General features: G+C 47.7%; 1 protein-coding gene across 4 annotated transcripts in view; it reads right to left on the bottom strand.

Moving 5' to 3' along the window:
- DNAH9 (dynein axonemal heavy chain 9) overlaps positions 1-19,588 on the bottom strand; it is a 226,721-nt gene that overhangs the window by 64,368 nt on the left and 142,765 nt on the right. For 3 of the 4 annotated variants that reach the window (XM_054221601.1, XM_054221602.1, XM_054221604.1), the window contains 5 exons: positions 19,024-19,188; positions 16,103-16,243; positions 14,971-15,045; positions 9,734-9,904; positions 7,478-7,600 (listed from right to left, as the gene is read on the bottom strand). In XM_054221601.1, coding sequence (XP_054077576.1) covers positions 7,478-7,600; positions 9,734-9,904; positions 14,971-15,045; positions 16,103-16,243; positions 19,024-19,188 — 675 coding nt within the window. The remainder of the gene's footprint in view (positions 1-7,477; positions 7,601-9,733; positions 9,905-14,970; positions 15,046-16,102; positions 16,244-19,023; positions 19,189-19,588) is intronic. The other variant, XM_054221603.1, reaches the window with a different exon arrangement.

Raw genomic sequence — 19,588 nt, 5'->3', positions numbered from 1 at the left:
TGCGGAAAAGGACTTGGGGGTCCTGGTGGGTGAAAAGCTGGACATGAGCCAACAATGTGCACTTGCAGCCCAGAAGGCCAATCGCGTCCTGGGCTGCATCAGAAGAAGCGTGGCCAGCAGATCCAGAGAGGGGATCCTCCCCCTCTGCTCTGCTCTGGTGAGACCCCACCTGGAGCACTGTGTCCAGCTCTGGAGCCCTCAGCACAAGAAGGACATGGACCTGTTGGAGCGGGGCCAGAGGAGGCCACAAAGATGATCCAAGGGCTGGAGCCCCTCTGCTGTGGGGACAGGCTGAGAGAGCTGGGGGGGGTTCAGCCTGGAGAAGAGAAGGCTCCAGGGAGACCTTAGAGCCCCTTCCAGTCCCTGAAGGGGGCCTACAGGAAAGCTGGGGAGGGGCTGTTTGCAAGGGCATGTAGCGACAGGACGAGGGGCAATGGTTTAAAGTAGAGCAGGGCAGGTTTAGATGAGACATTAGGCAGAAGTTCTTTCCACCGAGGGTGGTGAGACAGTGGCCCAGGTTGCCCAGAGAGGTGGTGGAGGCCCCATCCCTGGAGACCTTCAAGGCCAGGCTGGATGAGGCTCTGAGCAACCTGATCCAGTTGAAGATGTCCCTGCTGACTGCAGGGGGGTTGGACCAGATGGCCTTGAGAGGTCCCTTCCAACCCAACACATTCTGTGATTCTATGATTCTAATCTCTCTGTCAGTACTTTGAGATGCACCTTGCTTTACCCTTTACTGATACAGAAAAACAATTGCTCTTTCCCTGATGGAGGACGCTTTTTGCGGACCGTACCCTCCTGTTCCCTCAATCTTGAGGCCCTAATCCTTCCCCTTCTCCCTTATAAGGCTCTAATCCTTCCCCCTCTCCCTCTCCTCAGTCTCTTCCCACAGTCATGTTTTCAGGTGTCTGACGCTTCTCACTGTTCTCCTCTACCCTGTCTGCAGAAGGTCCACATCTTTCTTAAAATGCAACGCTCAAAGATTAAACCAGACTCCAGCAGAGGCTTGGCCAACTCTGAGTGAAGTGAAAAGTTTGTCCCCATGGCTCTGTCAGATTCTGTTCATTGCACAAGGATGCTCCTGTTCAGGTACTGGCGATATTGTGGTCCCTTGATGCCCTGTGGTCACACGGTGGGGATGATACACAGGCCACAAGTGCCTCCACTGAGGCCATCTCATGTGCCTCAACATAGTTAAAGCCTTGGTGTTACCATCAGGGCTCCAGAGATTGTACCCGGTCAAAATTTAGCCAAGCACTTAATCTGCAGTCTTCACAGCTGCTCACGTGAGCCAACCCTGCCATGCAAAAGAAACACCGATGGGCTCTACTGTGTTACACAAACAAGGAGCTCCAACAGGTCCTTTATGGCAGATCTGGGCTTAAAAGGAAGAACTAATAAAGAGGAGCCAAATCCAAGCCATCTGCCTTCATTGCCTTTCCAAAAGCATTTGAGACGTCTAGGTACAGTACATCATGCACTCAATGGGATGAGTGCTTGCACGCCCTTGGTTGCTAGCAGAGCTCAGCCATCAGACCTCTCTGCGGTCACTCCTGGGACCACAGGCCACTCACATATTTTCAGGAGCCCACTGCAATTGGGTTTTTTTCTTTTTTCTATTTTTTAAGCAAAGCAATAGGACTTCAAAAGATATACAATGCCTAAAAAAGATACATTTGATATCCAAAAGGTATCTCCGATGAAGCAATTACTCCCTTTCCTTCCATTCAGAGGCTGAAAGAACTTTTACCATCAAACTGACCAGCTGACAACAGGCTTTGTGTCACGGGTGGATTGAGAGTGAAAGACGCAGGCTGATGCTGCTGTAGAGGCATCCAGAAAAATTCAATTTCCACTCTGCAATCAAACCAACAAAGTATGTCTTTAAATATTTGATGTGATCAAAATCTCTGCTGTATTTCAGATAAACATCAGATCGTTAGCCAGCAGGTTAAAAAAGAAAAGGGGGAAAAAAACCCAGTAAAACGTCCTCAAGCAGTATTTCTGTGAGACCTTGGGAACATTTCTCTGACACTTGATAGTTGGTGAGGGCAGATGAATGTCCTTAGGAAACTTCTAGATGAGAGCAGATAAACGCACATCGAAGTGTTATAATCAATGTTTTCTATCAAAGATGCGCTAAAAGGCTCTACATCTGAAGAACGGAGTTAATGGAAGAGATTTAATTAAGACTATGATTTTCTGGCATAATAATAATTCTGAATGTGCATGGAAAGCTGTGAGCTGCAAGCCTTTCATATCTGACCAGCCTGATCAAAGGACCTCGCTTATGCACAAAGAACACAATATAGGCAGCAGATTGTGTCACAATGAATCTTTGACAAGAATGAAAAATTTCAGTGTCTAAAGAGTACAAAAAAGTGAAAGTTGGAAGAGAGATTTTGTTCTTTTGTCAAAAAAAATCCAGTTTTTTTTAAATGTAAAATATATGATTTGGTATTTTATCTCATAAGCCACACACGCCATCTTATCATCTGCATTCTGCAAAATTATAAATATGGAGTTAATATACTACTTTGTCTACTGCTGTTCTCCTCCTCGAAAGCTGAATTCGGTATTTAGAGCTCATTATTCAACATCACATTTATTAAACAATGCCCTTTCAGTAGCGTTTTCATATCTACATAATGAAAATTCTTCCTCTTCAGAAAAAGATGAGGGAAATGATTGGGATGAAGAAGTAAACCAAGCTGTCCAGGTGTATTCGTGCTGTATATTAACTAGCTTCACTTATCCTACGGGACACATCTGCATTCAGCAGTGAAGAGGCACTGCAGAAAATATCACAAAGAAAATCAGGCTCAGAAAACGCGTATCTGCACGAAGCAGACCCAGAGCTGCCTGTGGGAACAGGCTGCCGTGGTGACAGCTGGATCCACGCAGGGTTGATCGGGGACCGCAGCTCCGCGGGAGGCACAGGGCCACGAGGCACCACGGACACGGCTCCCCCAGGAAGGGCACGGCATGGAGGGAGTCAGAGCACGGGAGAATTTCATGGCAGAGATCACCAGGGTCACAGGGAAATCCATTCGCCCAACCTTCAGCTAGTCTCAGTGGCCCGAGAACCACCTCGCCTTCTAAAAAGGCCTGGTTTTGACACAGGCAACTGTGAAAACGAATCCCATAAGGGCATGACCTTCATTAGCAGTGGTGAAGCTCCGGAAGAGCCCAGCTTGACTCTTGCTACATTCATACGATCTTTTCTAGGCAAATACAAACTGCTCTGCTGAGCCCCTAAGAAACAGGAGCACGGTCTTTTGGCACCAGGCACTGCCCAGAAGATGCGTAACTATGCCTCCTGTGAGGCTCTGCCCAAGCTAATAAGCTACTGATGGGCAGACTGCATCAGCTCAGGACTAAAACCTCACTCACACATCTGTAAGGCTGTTCTGGAGCAAGACTGTCTCAGACTATGGGGAGAAGGAGTTTCTATCTGCCTGCCTCAGACCCCAGCAGACCTGTGCAGTGAGGAGAAGACACACACTTTTTTCTGGCCTGCTGATCTGCTCCTGAACCCGTGGCTACAGAAGAGGTCCCGGCACAAGCTCACCATGAGGCACACAGCTTGCTAGTATGTTGCTGGCTCATGTTTGATTTTGGCCAACTTGTTTGCTCTCAGAAAACGGCCAGCCGTAGCCCGGGGGGTAGGACACTCCAGGGACTGTCCATAGTCAACAATATACAAGGTCTCTCTGGTCTTGGAGGCGAGGAGGGTTTCGCGGTATGGTTTCACACTGTGCTGTGTGGCCCATTTCAATTGTTGATCTAGACATAATCTGGAAGACCCAGAAACCATAAAACCCAACTCAATTCAGACATTACTCATCTCCCATCCAGGTATCAACACCTTCATCTTATGGCACTGGAGACCTTCCAGTGAAGGAAAGAAAAAAATGGGGGGAAAACCCTACAGAGGAAAACCTCTACACTGATTTCATGCTAATTCAATCCTGCAACAAGAATACCAAAGTGGTCACTTGCACATGGCAGCGCCCTGACATCCTGTGCAGTTCAAGCAGTAGCATCGTTGTACCTTTGTGGTGTAAGGTGTCTCCACACATTTGTTGGTAAGGTAACGAACAGCCAAGCCAGGAGAAATGGACAATCTTGCATGCACGCAAAGAACTTTTTCAGAAGTACCAAGCGAAATAAAAACTTAGAAGCTAAGTACTGGCAACACAGCGGTGAGGAAGGTATAACATACTGTAATAAAGGAAATTGAAAAAAAGACAGAAAACGTCATCAAGAGTAAAATAATACTCTTGGCTTCTCAAGAGATCACTATTAAGTACCTGCAAAAGACGGGCCTTAGAACCCAAACGACCAACTCTATTGAACACCAGAGCCAGGGACTCAGCAAAGGCACCACTTTCATTAAATGACACAATTTTCTCCCCTTCCTGCTCTTAACTAACCCTTCAATGAGCCGGAGGCAGCATTTGCACTGGGGCTAATGACCGTGTCCTTTGCTAATGTCTCCCCTTGCTCCACCAACGTGCCTCCACTCGTGCTGCTTTCCCCCCATATAGGCTGAAAGATGAACAGAATCAAATTAAGCTCAGAGCAGTTTTTCTTTACCTGTACTTAGTTTGAATCCAGTTCCTGTTTCAAACTTGAAGAAGCACTAAAAAGCCCAAAACTTAGCTATTTTTTCCAAGTCTATCAGCAGATCTCATAAAAGATATTACCCCTTCCCCACAAACGGTGCTCTTCTGGGCAGGTACGGGGTTTTCTTCGTTCACTGGTAAATATTGAGCTTCCCTGGCACACACATTGCAGCAAAAACCTCTGGGAAACTTTGTACCGAACTTTTTACTGAAAGAAGCTGGAAAACTAAATCATAAACATGCGTCAGACACCCCAGCATCATGAGCTGCACCACGGCAATGGACTGTTAGCCTATATATATTATTAATCAAACAACAACAATAAATAACAAGCCGAGGCACGCAAGGCTATTTACATGCCCAGAGTCCTCAACATTTAATGAGGTTTCCCTTGAAGTTAATGTGCCCAAAATGGGAGGCACAGAATGGGCCACAAATATCAATATTGATTTCTTTTGGCATTACTGTCTTGGCCTGAAACCCCTGGCAGGAGGAGGACTTTGTACAGGAGCATTTTCCACGTTTCTGTGAAAAATTAGCAGAATGCTAAATTCCACTTCCAATTTGAAATATGAATCTGAAACGTACTTTGCTCAAGCTTTGTTGAAGAAACAATTTATTACAGTACTTAATCTTCCTGATGAAAGAAAAGGAGATTTTAGCCTGCTAATAAGCTGTATAGAAGCCATGACTAATTAACCTAATTATAGCAGTCTGTGACAAAATGTGATTGTACTAAAACCATGCCTCAAGTAACTGGAGTTGCCAAAAACGCAAAGGCTAATAAACCAACACACATTAATAGAATGTAAACACTAATAAAGTTGACACCAGCCATATTATTTATAGTAAAATCAATACTACAATCACCACAAAAGACAATCTGAAGAACATTCAGTATCTGATAATATAGAATTCACTATCTGAAAATCCTGAAATACATCAAATCAGGGCAGATCAGTGCAGACCAGTGACTGCAGCTCTTTGAGACGTGCAGTTCATGGGGACAGCGGATGCACGCTGAGACTGAAGACACCTGACACACGCAGCACATTCAGACACACTCACGTCCTGCCATCTCACAGCTCAGCAGAAGGGTAGACGCTGAGCAGCGTCTTCTTGGCATCACGTAGTTTCCATCTCAACCACAAACCCCAAGGGACTCAGTGGGAGAGAGGAAGCTGGGTGGGAAGGGCGCATCTCAAAGAGAATCAGTGATTGCAAAGAACCGCAGGAGACAGTCTGCTCTCAATTCCTGCCTACCTCCGGACAAGTCTCCAGCTACTCCACGCACACAATGGCTACACGATAAATACCCAGCCCTGCATCAGTTTGGGATGGCGGAGGGATGACGGAGCACAGGCTGCTGGTGGGGACAAAGCCAGGGCACATAGTTAGCAGTGAAGGTGAAGATCTTGTTCAATGATGCCGCTGACAGTGTTTGAGCTCTGATGAGTAGAAGTTCTTTACTGCTGGTCTCATAGCAGGCTCTGACACAGTACTTTGACACGGAAATGTCTGTTCTCCTGCACAGGTCAAATAGTGATGCAAGAATAAAGTCTGAAGAATCAATAACTGGGAGGTGATGCACCTTCTGGTGTTTATGACCCTGAGCTGGCAACCGTACCAACTTCATCCCAGTAGCGAGGCAGTTGCAACAATCACGATGAAGCACATGGGGACCATGAAAGGCCATTTCCCCCACACTGAATGGAACTGGCCAGGACAGGGGGGATTATCTCGCAAAGAAAACTCACTGCAAACTCAGGTGTCTGCTTGGAGAACGTGCCACCTGCAGGCAGGACCACTGAAAGCATCCTTGGGCACTACAAGAGTCATATGTTTCCTAAGATGCACAAAAGCATCTCCAAAATTAGAATCAGAGCCCAAAACCTCTGAAAGGTTTTCGGAGGAAACTTAGAGGACTGAAGCAGAAAGAAGCTTTGGGGTGCAGAACTCTCCCAAGCAGTGGGACGCCAACCCAGAAGGACTCCAGAGGAACTGAAATGCACCTTTCACCCTGTATATCCCCACGCTGAACAAAGGCAGGGACCCAGCAGGGTTGAGAAAGCCTGAGATTTCAAGCAATAATATGTACATACATCTCCAATCTATACAGACTGCAGAGCTCAAAGACAAAATCTGCTGTTGCAAAGCATGTATTTCATGGGCTTGATGGATGAGTTCCCCTGATTATGTGCGTTGACCTGAAATGTCCCTTTAATTTGTCTTCAAAGGAGAAACAAAAATAAAACTGCTGCTGTCTGAACAGCAAAACGCCACCACGGAACAAAAGATGATTAAATAAAGGGTGTAGATTTTTTTTTTTTTAATTCCTCCATTATTATGGAAATATGCCTTTTAGAGGATGAACAGGGCTGGTCTTAGCGAGAAGTTCCAAGCTTATTTTATGGCTGAAAATGTGATTGTGACATTTTCAACACGAGCTAGGTCGTGTGCGTGCACAGAATGAGGCAGAGGCCCCGTCCTCACTGCTCCCTCCTCCCTCCCCTCCTCCCAAACACAGGGAAGATCTCCACGTCCCTTAGAACCCATAACCACAAAAACCAGAGGAAATTCTCATTTCTGTCTTACAGGGAGAGACGCCTCAATCTCAGAGGGAAAATGTCACCTTCTCCACACAGATCATCAGAGGTACAGTCACAAGGAGCCCACAAGGTTGGTCTTTTACTTAAAGAACTCCATTTCTCTGACATTTTCGTGCCATTTCTCATGTATGGACAGTACTTTGTGCATCAAAGGCCATAAGGACCAACCTGAAGGCTGCTGAAAGGCCTTTAGAGGAGATAAGGGATGCTGATTTCACACCGCTCAGGTGAAACAAGTACCTTGATTCCTCCCCAGGAGTGATCAGACAGGAAGTCCACAGGGCTCGTGACGCTGGTCTGTGCTGGGTATCTCAGTAGGAAATCCAGTTCTACTGCGTTGATTTCTTTACTCATCAGAAGTATCTGTAATTTCAACCAAACAAGATATCCTTGAGCAACCGGGACACAGAGCGGCAACATACTCTAGCAGATTAATTATTCAACTCACATAGCTGCCAAAAGTGTGGCTAAAAAGTACAGAGCGTGACATGTTGGAGGGGTGTGATGAAACATACCATGGAGGTGCTCTGGGTCTCCCCAGAAAAGGACCAGGAACAAGTATGGAGATTGCCAACATAAGAGAACCAAAGTTGGGATAAAGTATGTAGCAAGGGCTGTGATCCAGGTTCACGGATAGCACCCTGAGGAGAAGTCCCTGCCAGCAGAGCCCCAGGCTGAGGGATGTGCCGCAGGTCCCCGAGCTTCACATCTGCAGCTAAAGAAGAGGTAACTTTCTGGAAAGGAGCCAGAGCATGCATCCCCAGGGCATGCTACCAGGGTCCTATCCATCTCTCACTGTCTTGCTCCATTTTGAAGGTCAGTGGAGAATGTTTAAAACAAACAAACCAAACCAAAACAAAATGAAAAAAAAAAAACAAACCACAAAAAACTCACGGTAAGTACACCAAGAGAATAAGCAGGTCCCTGAGGCCTCAAACACTGGAGAGCACCTGGGCCATTCAGCTGCTACTGATGTTTTTACCACCTATGCTGGCTTTCAGGAACACATGGAGCAAGACTGCCAGAGCAACGTTCCAGGTAACTCTGGAAAGCCGTAGGTGCTCAGGAGCCCAGCTGGAGCCACTGCTCCAAGTGCCCAGCCAGACTTCTGAAATCTCAGAGACAAACTCCGAAAACCTGAACTTCAATTCCAGGTGGAAAAAGAGCAGTGCTGGAGTGGCGGGTTTGTTAATTCCTTGTCACAGATCCTAGACTGCATCTCATTATGGCCTGCTGGGCAATGGCAGCTGAAGTGTGCCTGGCATCTCTTCCCCCGGGGACGGGAATGAGGTGCTCAGTTCCAGAGCCAACTGCTTTTTCCTGTAGGAGAATCCTGTGCCTCATCACCCAACCACCTCCACACACTGAAATTGGGGGTGCTGGTTTTCCTTAAAGTGACCCATTTTTAATGCTTAATGTCATTACAAGCACAATGTGTGCTACTTAAACACATTATTTAGAGACATATACTAGAAAATTTAGGTACCCTCTAGGTCAGAATTCAGGCTGCAAAATACCAGCTGACTTTTTACACACAGACAATTTATTAACTAAATGTATTGTTTAAGTCCATTTTTTAATATACGTATATATATCATAGAATCATAGAATGTGTTGGGTTGGAAGGGACCTCTCAAGGCCATCTAGTCCAACCCCCTGCAGTCAGCAGGGACATCTTCAACTGGATCAGGTTGCTCAGAGCCTCATCCAGCCTGGCCTTGAATGTCTCCAGGGACGGGGCCTCCACCACCTCTCTGGGCAACCTGGGCCAGTGTCTCACCACCCTCAGTGGAAACAACTTCTTCCTGATGTCTCATCTAAACCTGCCCTGCTCTAGGGTAGGTGTGTGTGTATATATGTGTGTGTACACATATATATAGTAACTTGCCTTTTTACATATAGTATTTTCTTATGTAGAATTAATAAAAAATTGTGGCAATCACTGGATCAAGGTTGACTAGAGCACACTTTGAGCAGTTCAAACTTGGTTCATGTCTGCATTCTACATGGCAGGGCATTTACACAGTCATTCACTGCACAAGCTTAATAACAACTTTGCAACATCATGCCAAGCACTGTTTATTGATTGACTGTGATTTCAGCATAGGGATATACAAAGGTCTCCTTGCTGAGATTGTAGATCAAAATTTACACTAACATACTAGACAAAGACAGCAGCGATATAGCACGCGGTTCGTTTGGACAAAACCAATAACCCTTCAGGACCAGCTTCCTTTGCCCTTTTTTTTTTCAGGTCCTGCAAGCAGGTATTACTCTCTCAAACAACCATTTGTCAGCATAATGCAAATCAAACACAGCATCTGTGACTGTTATCAGCAAGAGAGGAAGAGAAGAAAATCAGTTCCCCAGCCCTTGTATTTGCTGCTCTGATGCTGAAGGCCACAGCTGTGCCAGTTTGAGCTTTCTCTGCATGCCAATATCTTTGCCTGTAAAATAAATCATCGCATACAAATTGCATGAAATGGTGACGTTTACCTGGAAGGTAACCTGAGCAGTGTAGGTCAATTTATCACACTCGAACAGCCCCCGGCTTGTGTACTGGAAGACGGAGAAGGTGATGCTGTCGATGAGGTTCAGCACCCGCGCTGCCAGGCTCTCCTCTGGAGCTGCCCTCTCGATGGCTTTCTGAAACACGATGCTGAATGCCTGGGTGTGGAGACACAGAAGGACACCAGTGGTTTCTGGATGCTCTTTGCACGCTCCTGGCTATCACCTGAAGTGTTGCAGTAAGTGAAGCCAACTCAGACACTTTATCTCTAGAGCCACAACCAAAGCATCCTCACCTGCCCAGCAGTGTGGCCCACCAGCTCCAGGAGGCAGGGGAACATGAGAGAGAGACCAGACCCTCTGTCTGTCTTTAGCTGCTTTTTCAGGAACAGACAGCCAGGGAATAATCATAGAATCATTCAGGTTGGAAAAAACCCTTGGGATCATCGAGTCCAACCATCAACCCCACTCTACAAAGTTCTCCCCTACACCATATCCCCCAACACCACATCTAAACGACTCCTGAACACATTCAGGGATGGAGACTCCACCACCTCCCTGGGCAGCTTATTCCAGTGTCTGACCACTCTTTCTGGGAAGAATTTTTTCCTAACGTCCAGTCTAAACCTACCCTGCTGCAGCTTAAAGCCATTCCCTCTTGTTCTATCGCCAATTACCGGTGAGAAGAGACCAGCCCCAACCTCTCTACAATGTCCTTTCAAAATGAGGTCTCCCCTCAGCCTCCTCTTCCTCAAACTAAACAGTCCCAGCTCCTTCAATCGCTCCTCATGAGATTTATTCTCCAGGCCCTTCACCAGCTTCGTTGCCCTCCTCTGCCCTCGCTCCAGCACCTCGATATCTGTCTCGTGTTGAGGTGCCCAGAACTGGACACAATACTCAAGGTGTTGAGTACAGGGGGACCATCACCTCCCTACTTCTGCTGCTCACACTATTTCTAATACCAGCCAGGATGCCATTGGCCTTCTTGGCCACCTGGGCACACTGCTGCCTCATATTCAGCCGCTTGTCAATTAGAACCCCCAGGTCCTTAATGACATTCCCTGTGACATCGCGCTCTTGGGCTTGAGAAAGTAGCGTAGAGACAGGCTGACTGAATTAAGACACAGCAGATACAGGAAACCTTCCTCTGACCAAATGTGTTCTCCCATAGGGATTACAGAGTCTGCTTCCTCTGCCAATGCTGAGCCACAAGATAGTGGTGTTCCCAGAGGAAAGCAGAGCTCCCATTTCACAAGTATTTCAACAATTCCCCTAAATACAAAAAAAAAGTCATAGAATCATAGAACGGTTTGGGTTGGAAGGGACCTTAAAGATCACCTAGTTCCACCCCCCTGCCCTGGGCAGGGACACCTCCCACCAGAACAGGTTGCTCCAAGCCCCGTCCAACCTGGCCTTGAACCCCTCCAGGGATGGGACAGCCACAGCTTCTCTGGGCAACCTGGGCCAGGGGCTCACCACCCTCACAGCAAACAATTTCTTCCTCAGATCTCATCTAAATCTCCCCTCTTCCAGTCTGAAGCCATAACCCCTCGTCCTATCACTACACGTCTTTGTAAAAACTCCCTCCCCAGCTTTCCTGTAGGCCCCCTTCAGGTACTGGAAGGCTGCAATAAGGTCTCCCCGGAGCCTTCTCTTCTCCAGGCTGAACCCCCCCAGCTCTCTCAGCCTGTCCTCACAGCAGAGGGGCTCCAGCCCTCCCAGCATCTCCGTGGCCTCCTCTGACCCCGCTCCAACAGCTCCGTGTCCTTCTGCTGTTGGGGACCCCAGAGCTGGAGGCAGCACTGCAGGGGGCTCTCCCCAGAGCGGAGTCCCATGAGTACTTTACTGTCTGGATTCAGCAAAGGACTACACGAGAAGGGCAGGTAGGACTTCATCTTGTGGAAGTGGGATTAACCAGTCCGTAAAGTCCCCTCAGGGATGGGTGCCTGCATCGACAATGGCACTCTTACATAAGACAGTAAGGAGTCTTGTAACAACATTTCTGATCTAAATGAGAAAAGACAAAAAACTTTCAGAGCCGCCCAAAGAAAACTCATTAGCAAATTATCAAATGCAAGTGGAAAAAGAAAAAGAAAAAAAAAGCCTAAGTTCTGATTAGCAATGCAAAGGCTTCATGCACCGTGCCCAGCTAATAGGAAATAACCAGGCCAATACAAATTCATAGCACCAACTGGATGAGGCACCACTGTGTTGGCAGCATTATCTTTAGGGTTCTACAAAAGAAAAAAACCGATGCCTCAACAAATTAAAGTGCCATTGATACCTACTGCATTATTAAATAATTGCAGAATGCATTTTCCTGCTTAACATTACTTTAAATTGTGTTAAAACATGCTGCGGAGTAGCATACAAATCTTGTGTGCTCTAATATATACCGGAGCTTCTAGCTGTGTGTATTTTAAAAACATCTCTGTGCATCTTTACACAACGTTTTATGATCTGTCATCAAAATTTATTAGATAAAAACATTTCATCCAATAATTTTCTATGTATTTATACACATTGCTAATGTTAACTGGAAAACATAAAACAAACAAAATACAGAAGATGAAGATTAAAGGTGAAACCTCAGAAACTCCTGTGTCTATTATGTATGTAAGGAACGAATCTTTCAAAGGGCACCCTTGCAACAAAATCACGGAATCACGGAATCTTCAGAGTCGGAAGGGACCTCTAGAGATCATCTAGTCCAACTCCCCTGCCAGAGCAGGATTGCCTAAAGCACATCCCTCAGGGCTGCATCCAGGCGGGTCTTGAAAATCTCCAGAGAAGGGGACTCCATACCCTCCCTGGGTAGCCTGTTCCAGTGCTCTGTCACCCTCACTGTAAAGAAGTTTTTCCGTGTATTTGAACGGAACTTCCTATGTTCTAGCTTGTGCCCATTGCCCCTTGTCCTGTCACTGGGAACCACTGAAAAGAGCCTGGCTCCGTCCTCCTTAAAGCCACCCTTTAGGTACTTGTAAACATTAATCAGGTCCCCCCTCAACCTTCTCTTCTCCAGGCTAAAGAGTCCCAGCTCTTTCAGCCTTTCCTCGTAAGGGAGGTGCTCCAGTCCCATAATCATCTTGGTTGCCCTACGCTGGACTCGCTCCAGTAGTTCCCTGTCCCTCTTGAACTGGGGAGCCCAAAACTGGACACAATACTCCAGTTGTGGCCTCACCAGTGCAGAGTAGAGGGGGAGAATGACCTCCCTCGACCTACTGGCCACACTCTTCCCTATGCAGCCCAGGATGCCATTGGCCTTCTTGGCGACAAGGGCACACTGCTGGCTCATGGATAATTTGCTGTCTACCAGGACCCCCAGGTCCTTCTCCTCAGAGCTGCTTCCCAGCATGTCCGCCCCTAACCTACACTGGTGTTTGGCATTCTTCCTTCCCAGGTGCAGGACCCTACACTTGCTTTTGTTGAACCTCATTAGGTTCTTCTCTGCCCAGCTCTCCAGCCTGTCCAGGTCACGCTGGATGGCAGCACGGCCCTCTGGAGTGTCGGCCACCCCTCCCAGCTTGGTATCATCAGCAAACTTGCTGAGGATACACTCTGTCCCCTCATCTAGGTCATTAATTAATATATTGAACAAAATTGGTCCAAGTATTGACCCCTGAGGGACACCACTCGTTACAGGCCTCCAACTGGACTCTGTGCCGCTGATCACAACCCTCTGGGTTCTGTCACTCAGCCAGCTCTCGATCCACCTCACTGTCACCTCGTCTAGCCCATACTTCCTCAGCTTCCTAATGAGGATGTTATGGGAGACAGTGTCAAAAGCCTTGCTAAGGTCAAGGTAGATGACATCTACGGCTCTCCCCTCATCCAGCCAACCCGTTATAACATCATAGAAAGTTATTCTTTCTTATGAAAAGACATTCTCTACATTTTCCCGGTAAACTTATTTCAACACATGAGTTGTAGATATCAAAAAATAAAAGCTTTTTTGTGAATGAGGCTCAAAATATTATATTCTCAATTACTTTTTCCAGGTCACTTGTCAAGGTAAGAAATCATTTGGAAGAAGTCCTAGACCAGGATGCCATCTCATTTAACCCTCTATCCCCTGAAATACCTTTCTCCTGTGACAAAAAAAGGTCTTCCATTTATTAAAACATTAAGTCCGGAACTCTTCAATAAATACCCTAAAAGGCCCTTGGGTTTCTACTGGTCAGACCTATTGAGACCACTCTGCCAAGGCAAGGGACTCATTTTACTGCAGCAGGTTCTCAGAAGCTGCTCGGGCACCAAGACTTCCCCAGTGTCTTGGGCAGCACGTGTAGAGCAGAGAAAGAGGGGACCCTGCTTCCAAGTGGCTTCAAAGATAGAGGGGATGGCTTGAAAGAAACCCCACTTCCTACCAGTGAAGGAACAGAAAGCAACTGATTAAGTGATGCCCAAACGTCAAGCAAAGACATGAACTATGAAGTCACCACTGGTCGTATATTTAATTCTAAAGATCTAGCTCCTCCGTCGTCTCAGTCTGTTGACACCTGCCATAAAGAGAAGCAGTGGTATATCAAAGACAGTCAAGAAACTTGGAAAACCTGGCCATGCTCTCATTCCCACAAAAGCTACTGGCTTCCCACTGGGCTCTGCTGCCACATGGTAAGTGGGACGGTGCAGCCCCATCACTATGAGCAGTAATAATTACATTGAAATCAACCTGCCATGTTGGAAATGTTCTACAGGTGTTCTGGGGAGAACAGCTCCAGGTGGGAATGCTCTCCAAAGGACGGACATCATTCCTAGTTCTCTATGTACCATGTCCGTGTACCACAGAGCCACACTTGCTACGCAGGGAAGGGTAGTCTATTTAGACAAGACAGAAAAGTAGCAAGGCCTTTGGAGCACAGACCCTTTGGCTGTGTCTCTTATACATTTATTTTAGGAACACAGGGCAAGAAGTGGTCTCTCTCCCAGCATGGGCCCCATTGGGGTGTTCATACCGCCCTCATGAGCATGCCTGCAGCTGAGACTGCCAGCTACAGGACATTTTAGGCTGTAATCTTGCTTGTCCGTCTGATGGCAAAAGACAGCGTGAGAAGCGCAAAGACACAGCCCTTCAGATGATTCCTCCGGACTGCAGATAAGCGTGGGTGCGGATCCATACCAAAAGGTGGTGAACATTCAAGTCACGCACGTGCTACTTATTCCTGCACACCCACCATGCACAGACACCAACCCGAAGTTAGACTTCACACCACACAGCTGACTACCTGAAAGGCTTTTGGAACTGTAACGTCAGAAGCATCCAAGTTCCTGAAAGCCCAGCTCTTGGGACCCGTCCTGCACTGTAGAGATGGAAGAAGGAATGACTCGCCTTTTGTTCAGAAGGTGGCAATAAATCCCTGGTGATGTGGTCTCAGTGGGACAGGACTGTGTTTAGAGACTGATGGGATGTTTTAATACTGTGCTGTTTGGGGAGTCAGGACTGCTTCAGCGTCAAGGTCTGGGATAATTGTTAAGGGCTGCGGCAGTTCCTGTTAGCTTACAAAATATCTGCACAGGCATCATGACTCGGATGACATCTCAGATACAGAACCGATGTAAATATAAAGAAAAGATTAACTGACCAAGCAAGTGACTCCAAATGCTGTGCCAAATCTCTGCATAAATATATGAAATACACAGAAAAAAGTACTTTGTTGGCTTTTCCCCTATATGATATTTTTTAAATCCATTGCTCATCTTGTTCTGCCAGGCCATTTCTGAAGATGGAAGAAAGAAACGGCTTGTAAGGTTCTGCTTTGCAAAGAAACTTCCTGGATTTTTAGTGATAAAGGATGTTAATGCATCGCTAAGTCAGACCATGGCTTTCCACCAGACTTCATCTGCTTAGAAAGAAAGCAAGAAAACGAAGGAAAAGCTAATTAAGGCTCATCTAACCTGATCCCAATCTGGCCACCTGTGGTGGGCTGGACTGGCAAATTCAGAGCCGAGCAGGGCCCCTGGCCCACACTCAGTACTTGACATGGAGGGACCTTTTCTTCTGGCATCCCGACCTCCCCTCCCTGGGTCTCTGCAGGTGCCGCTGAAGCTCTGCTCCTTCCACCGAGGGCAGCGATGAGCGTGCTCTGCTCAGCGTCTGCAGCGGGTTTGGGACAAATCTTTCCCAATGTGCACTAAACACTATCGCAACGTTACTTAAGAGTAATATATATTAAGTAGCCATATAAAGCAATAAATAACCGGAAACTTGTCCATAAAAACAGATCAGCAGAATGGTTTAGGTCAGATCATCTTTTTGTCTGGGAGTTCAAATATCCCCAAGAGGCCCAAGAGGATGACTTTGAACCTCGGTAAGAGAGACGCAGCGGCACTGTCTCCCACAGCTCACAGGGACAATACCTTCAGAGAGAACTGGTACATGGGATGGATGGCATGGAGGTCGTTCATGGTGAAGTACAGCAGAGAGGCCCGCGCGGCAGCGGGCCTGTAGTGCTCTCTGGCCTCGTTAATTTTGGTTTCTGTCACTTTAGACTCCTGCACCTGGGAGGAAAACAGAGAACAAAGTTATGGTGAAAACATCTTTGTGAATCGAGCCCAGGGGAGGGCTGACGTAGAATCACAGAATGGTTCGGGTTGGAAGGGACCTTAAAGATCACCTGGTTCCACCCCCCTGCCCTGGGCAGGGACACCTCCCACCAGAACAGGTTGCTCCAAGCCCCGTCCAACCTGGCCTTGAACCTCTCCAGGGATGGGGCAGCCACAGCTTCTCTGGGCAACATGGGCCAGGGGCTCACCGCCCTCACAGTGAAAAACTTCTTCCGCGTATCTAACCTAAATCTTCCCACTTCCAGTTTAAAACCGTTCCCCCTCATCCTATCACTACCTGCCCTTGTAAAAACTTGCTCCCCAGCTTCCTGGAGCCCCTTTAGGGACTGGAAGGGGCTCGAAGGTCTCCCCGGAGCCTTCTCTTCTCCAGGCTGAACCCCCCCAGCTCTCTCAGCCTGTCCTCACAGCAGAGGGGCTCCAGCCCTCCCAGCATCTCCGTGGCCTCCTCTGGCCCCGCTCCAACAGCTCCGTGTCCTTCTGCTGTTGGGGACCCCAGAGCTGGAGGCAGCGCTGCAGGAGGGGTCTCCCCAGAGCGGAGCAGAGGGGCAGAATCACCTGCATCTGCCACAAAGACGTCAGGCCAAGCACTGGGCAACCCACATGCGACCACTGCGGGGACCAGCCTCTGCCCTCTGCCCACGGTGCCAGACTCGGGCCGCCCGCTCCCAGCATCCCCCTTCCTCTGGCATATTCTCCATTTAGCTGCATTTACCACCCTGTCGCCCAATCCTCTGTTTTGCTGAGCCCCCTCCAGGCTTCTCACCAGGATCCCTGCTCTTCACTAACTAGAATTGTTTTTTCTCATCAATGAGTTTCTCCTGCTAATTGCCCCCCTCCCGTGCAGGTCATTAATAACACAGGGCCGAACAGACTTAGCACTGCTCTCGAGGCAGCTTCCCCTAAGGCTGAAAACTGCTCATTTATAACGGCTATTGCTGCCTTTCCTCACCAACGTTTAACACACCCCTACCTTGCTGGCCAGGTGCCTGCATAGCTGCTGTGATGGACATGGTGAAAATCCTTCTGGCAGATTCATTACCCCATTATCGTCTCAGTCCTGCTCATTCTTTCATTCAGCTTCAGCAGCACGAAGCGACATCCTCGAGCCTCTCGGGGATTATTTGAGGCTCTGGCTACGATCAGTGTTTTGCAACGCAGCCACATGCTGCCAAGCTGGTGTGAGCACATCTGGCTGGGGCACATCAAACCTTTCCAACGAAGCACAGACTGAGCCTTAACCTGCTGCGTGCAACCAACACGTGTTGGGATGTGTGGGATTCACCTGTTTGCACACCCCTGGGAGCAACGATGAACTCTGAGTCCCCCAAAGAGCAGCTTCAATGTCTACTGCAGAAACAAGCATCTGCAGGGGCCGTGAATCCCCCGTCTACATCAGATGGATCCTGCTTCTGGCAGCACCCATGTCTCTCCACTGACTGTAAAGGGAGCCCACAGTCTACCTTAGACTTAGGCAACCAGCTTTTAGATATCCCATCCCCAACAATTAATAAATCTAGTAAGATAAAAGCCAGAGGCGGGGAAGACAGTTGTTTTCCATAAAGAGAGCAGGCAGGAATTCCATAGGAAGGAAAATATTGGCTGAACATTCTTCTTTGGGTAGACAGACCAAGAACAGAGTAAGGGTTGACTTGACAAGAGGACCTCTAACGGGGCCCTGAGACAGCTTGTGGGTACCAAACGCATAAAAACCAGGTGCAAACCCCAAAATTCATCCCTGTTGCCACAGAGCTGGCAGTCACCAGCTTTAGAACCACAACCTGTTTAGAAATCGAAGCACTTCAGGAACACCTACTTCAAGAGGGAGGTGCCAAGTTTGCCAGGTCAAAACAGCCCTTCAACATCCCCTCTGGGGGTTCAAACGAACCCTCCTTAGGGAGCTGAACGCATCTGATGCACCATGAACAGCTAGCAGAAATAATCCTAATTTTTAATGAGGAGGATCTCTTAGTTCCCTGGTCGCTGGGGTTACAGTGCTGGGAGGCGAGAGGCAGCTCCAGCCGCAGCCCAGCACGTGGGTACCTGATCCAGGCAGCGCGGGCCAGTGGGCCGGAGGAGGACAAGCGTGGGCTGTGAAGGTGGGAAGGCTGCAGATCAAAGCAGCTGAGAATGGCCCTACGGGAGCCCTGTTGCAACCCTGGCATGACAACCACACGTCTCAAGTTCCCTCCGTGGCAGGGGAAGCCACTGTGCATTTAAGCAAGCCCACGTAGCCAGCGAGGTGAACTCCGCAGGTGGCAATGCTGACACTGCACAGCTAATACAAACACTGATTTATACTCTAAGGAATGAAATACCCAAGTTCTTGCAGATTTACTCGAGATCGCAAACTCAACAACTTCCAGTCCCCGGCCAGTACTAAAATCCACCTTAATTGAGGAAGTGTGATATATTCAGGATTACGTTGGAACAGTTTAAAGGCGCCTTGATACAGTGTGTAAATTTTATTGTTCTTACATCAGGCACTGATGCTTTCTCTTGGTCTTAAATAGACAATTTAACATACAAACGCTCCAAAGAACTAAATAGCCCGAAGCTGCCCAGAATGGAGAGCACTTCGATTTATACCACTTTCTATTCTCTACTCAGCAGAAGGGGCAGAGGTGGGCAGAGTAAAGAAGTTACATTCCACCCAGAAATCCTTAAAGATAACATCAACGCACATGCTGTTCTCTAGGCTACCACTCTTTTGGTACCTTCTCTTCGATTTCTGCAGCCGTCTGTTTGGTGATCTCCAAGTTCTCCACCAACACCGTGTCTCCCAGGAAGTTCCCAGATGCTGACGACAGCCGAGAGAGCAAGTTGTCCTCTAACGTTTTCAAGGTGATTTTGAATCCATTTTGTTGCTTTGTGAGACTTGACTGAAAATAATAAATTCAGAAAGTTTTAGTCACAAAACACGCGGTAAAGTAAGGATTAACCACCTTCGCATGGGAACAGGCTTCTAAGCGACAATTGCCATAGTCCAATGTTGCTTAGTCCTGCTCTCTGCGACTCCAGGGGGTGGGCAGAGCTTTGGGGATCAGTCCGTATCCAACAAACCACCAACTCACAGAAACCTTGAACAGCACAGAAAGCACCAGGAGAACTAAGCCCTTTCACTAGGACTGTATTAAAATACTGGAAGTGAATCAGAGGGAAAAGACCTTCATCCCCCACCTGAAGCATCCTGCATCTCCGGCTTACAAGTATCGATTTATTGGGCTCAAGTCAGCCTGGATTGTCCCGGCTCTTGGTGAACCTCTGCACTTGCCACTACAC

Source organism: Rissa tridactyla, chromosome 15, assembly GCF_028500815.1.
Source record: "Rissa tridactyla isolate bRisTri1 chromosome 15, bRisTri1.patW.cur.20221130, whole genome shotgun sequence".
Lineage (NCBI taxonomy): Eukaryota > Metazoa > Chordata > Aves > Charadriiformes > Laridae > Rissa > Rissa tridactyla.
The sequence above is the reverse complement of the archived record's forward strand: the minus strand, read 5'-3'. Positions and strand labels throughout refer to the sequence as shown.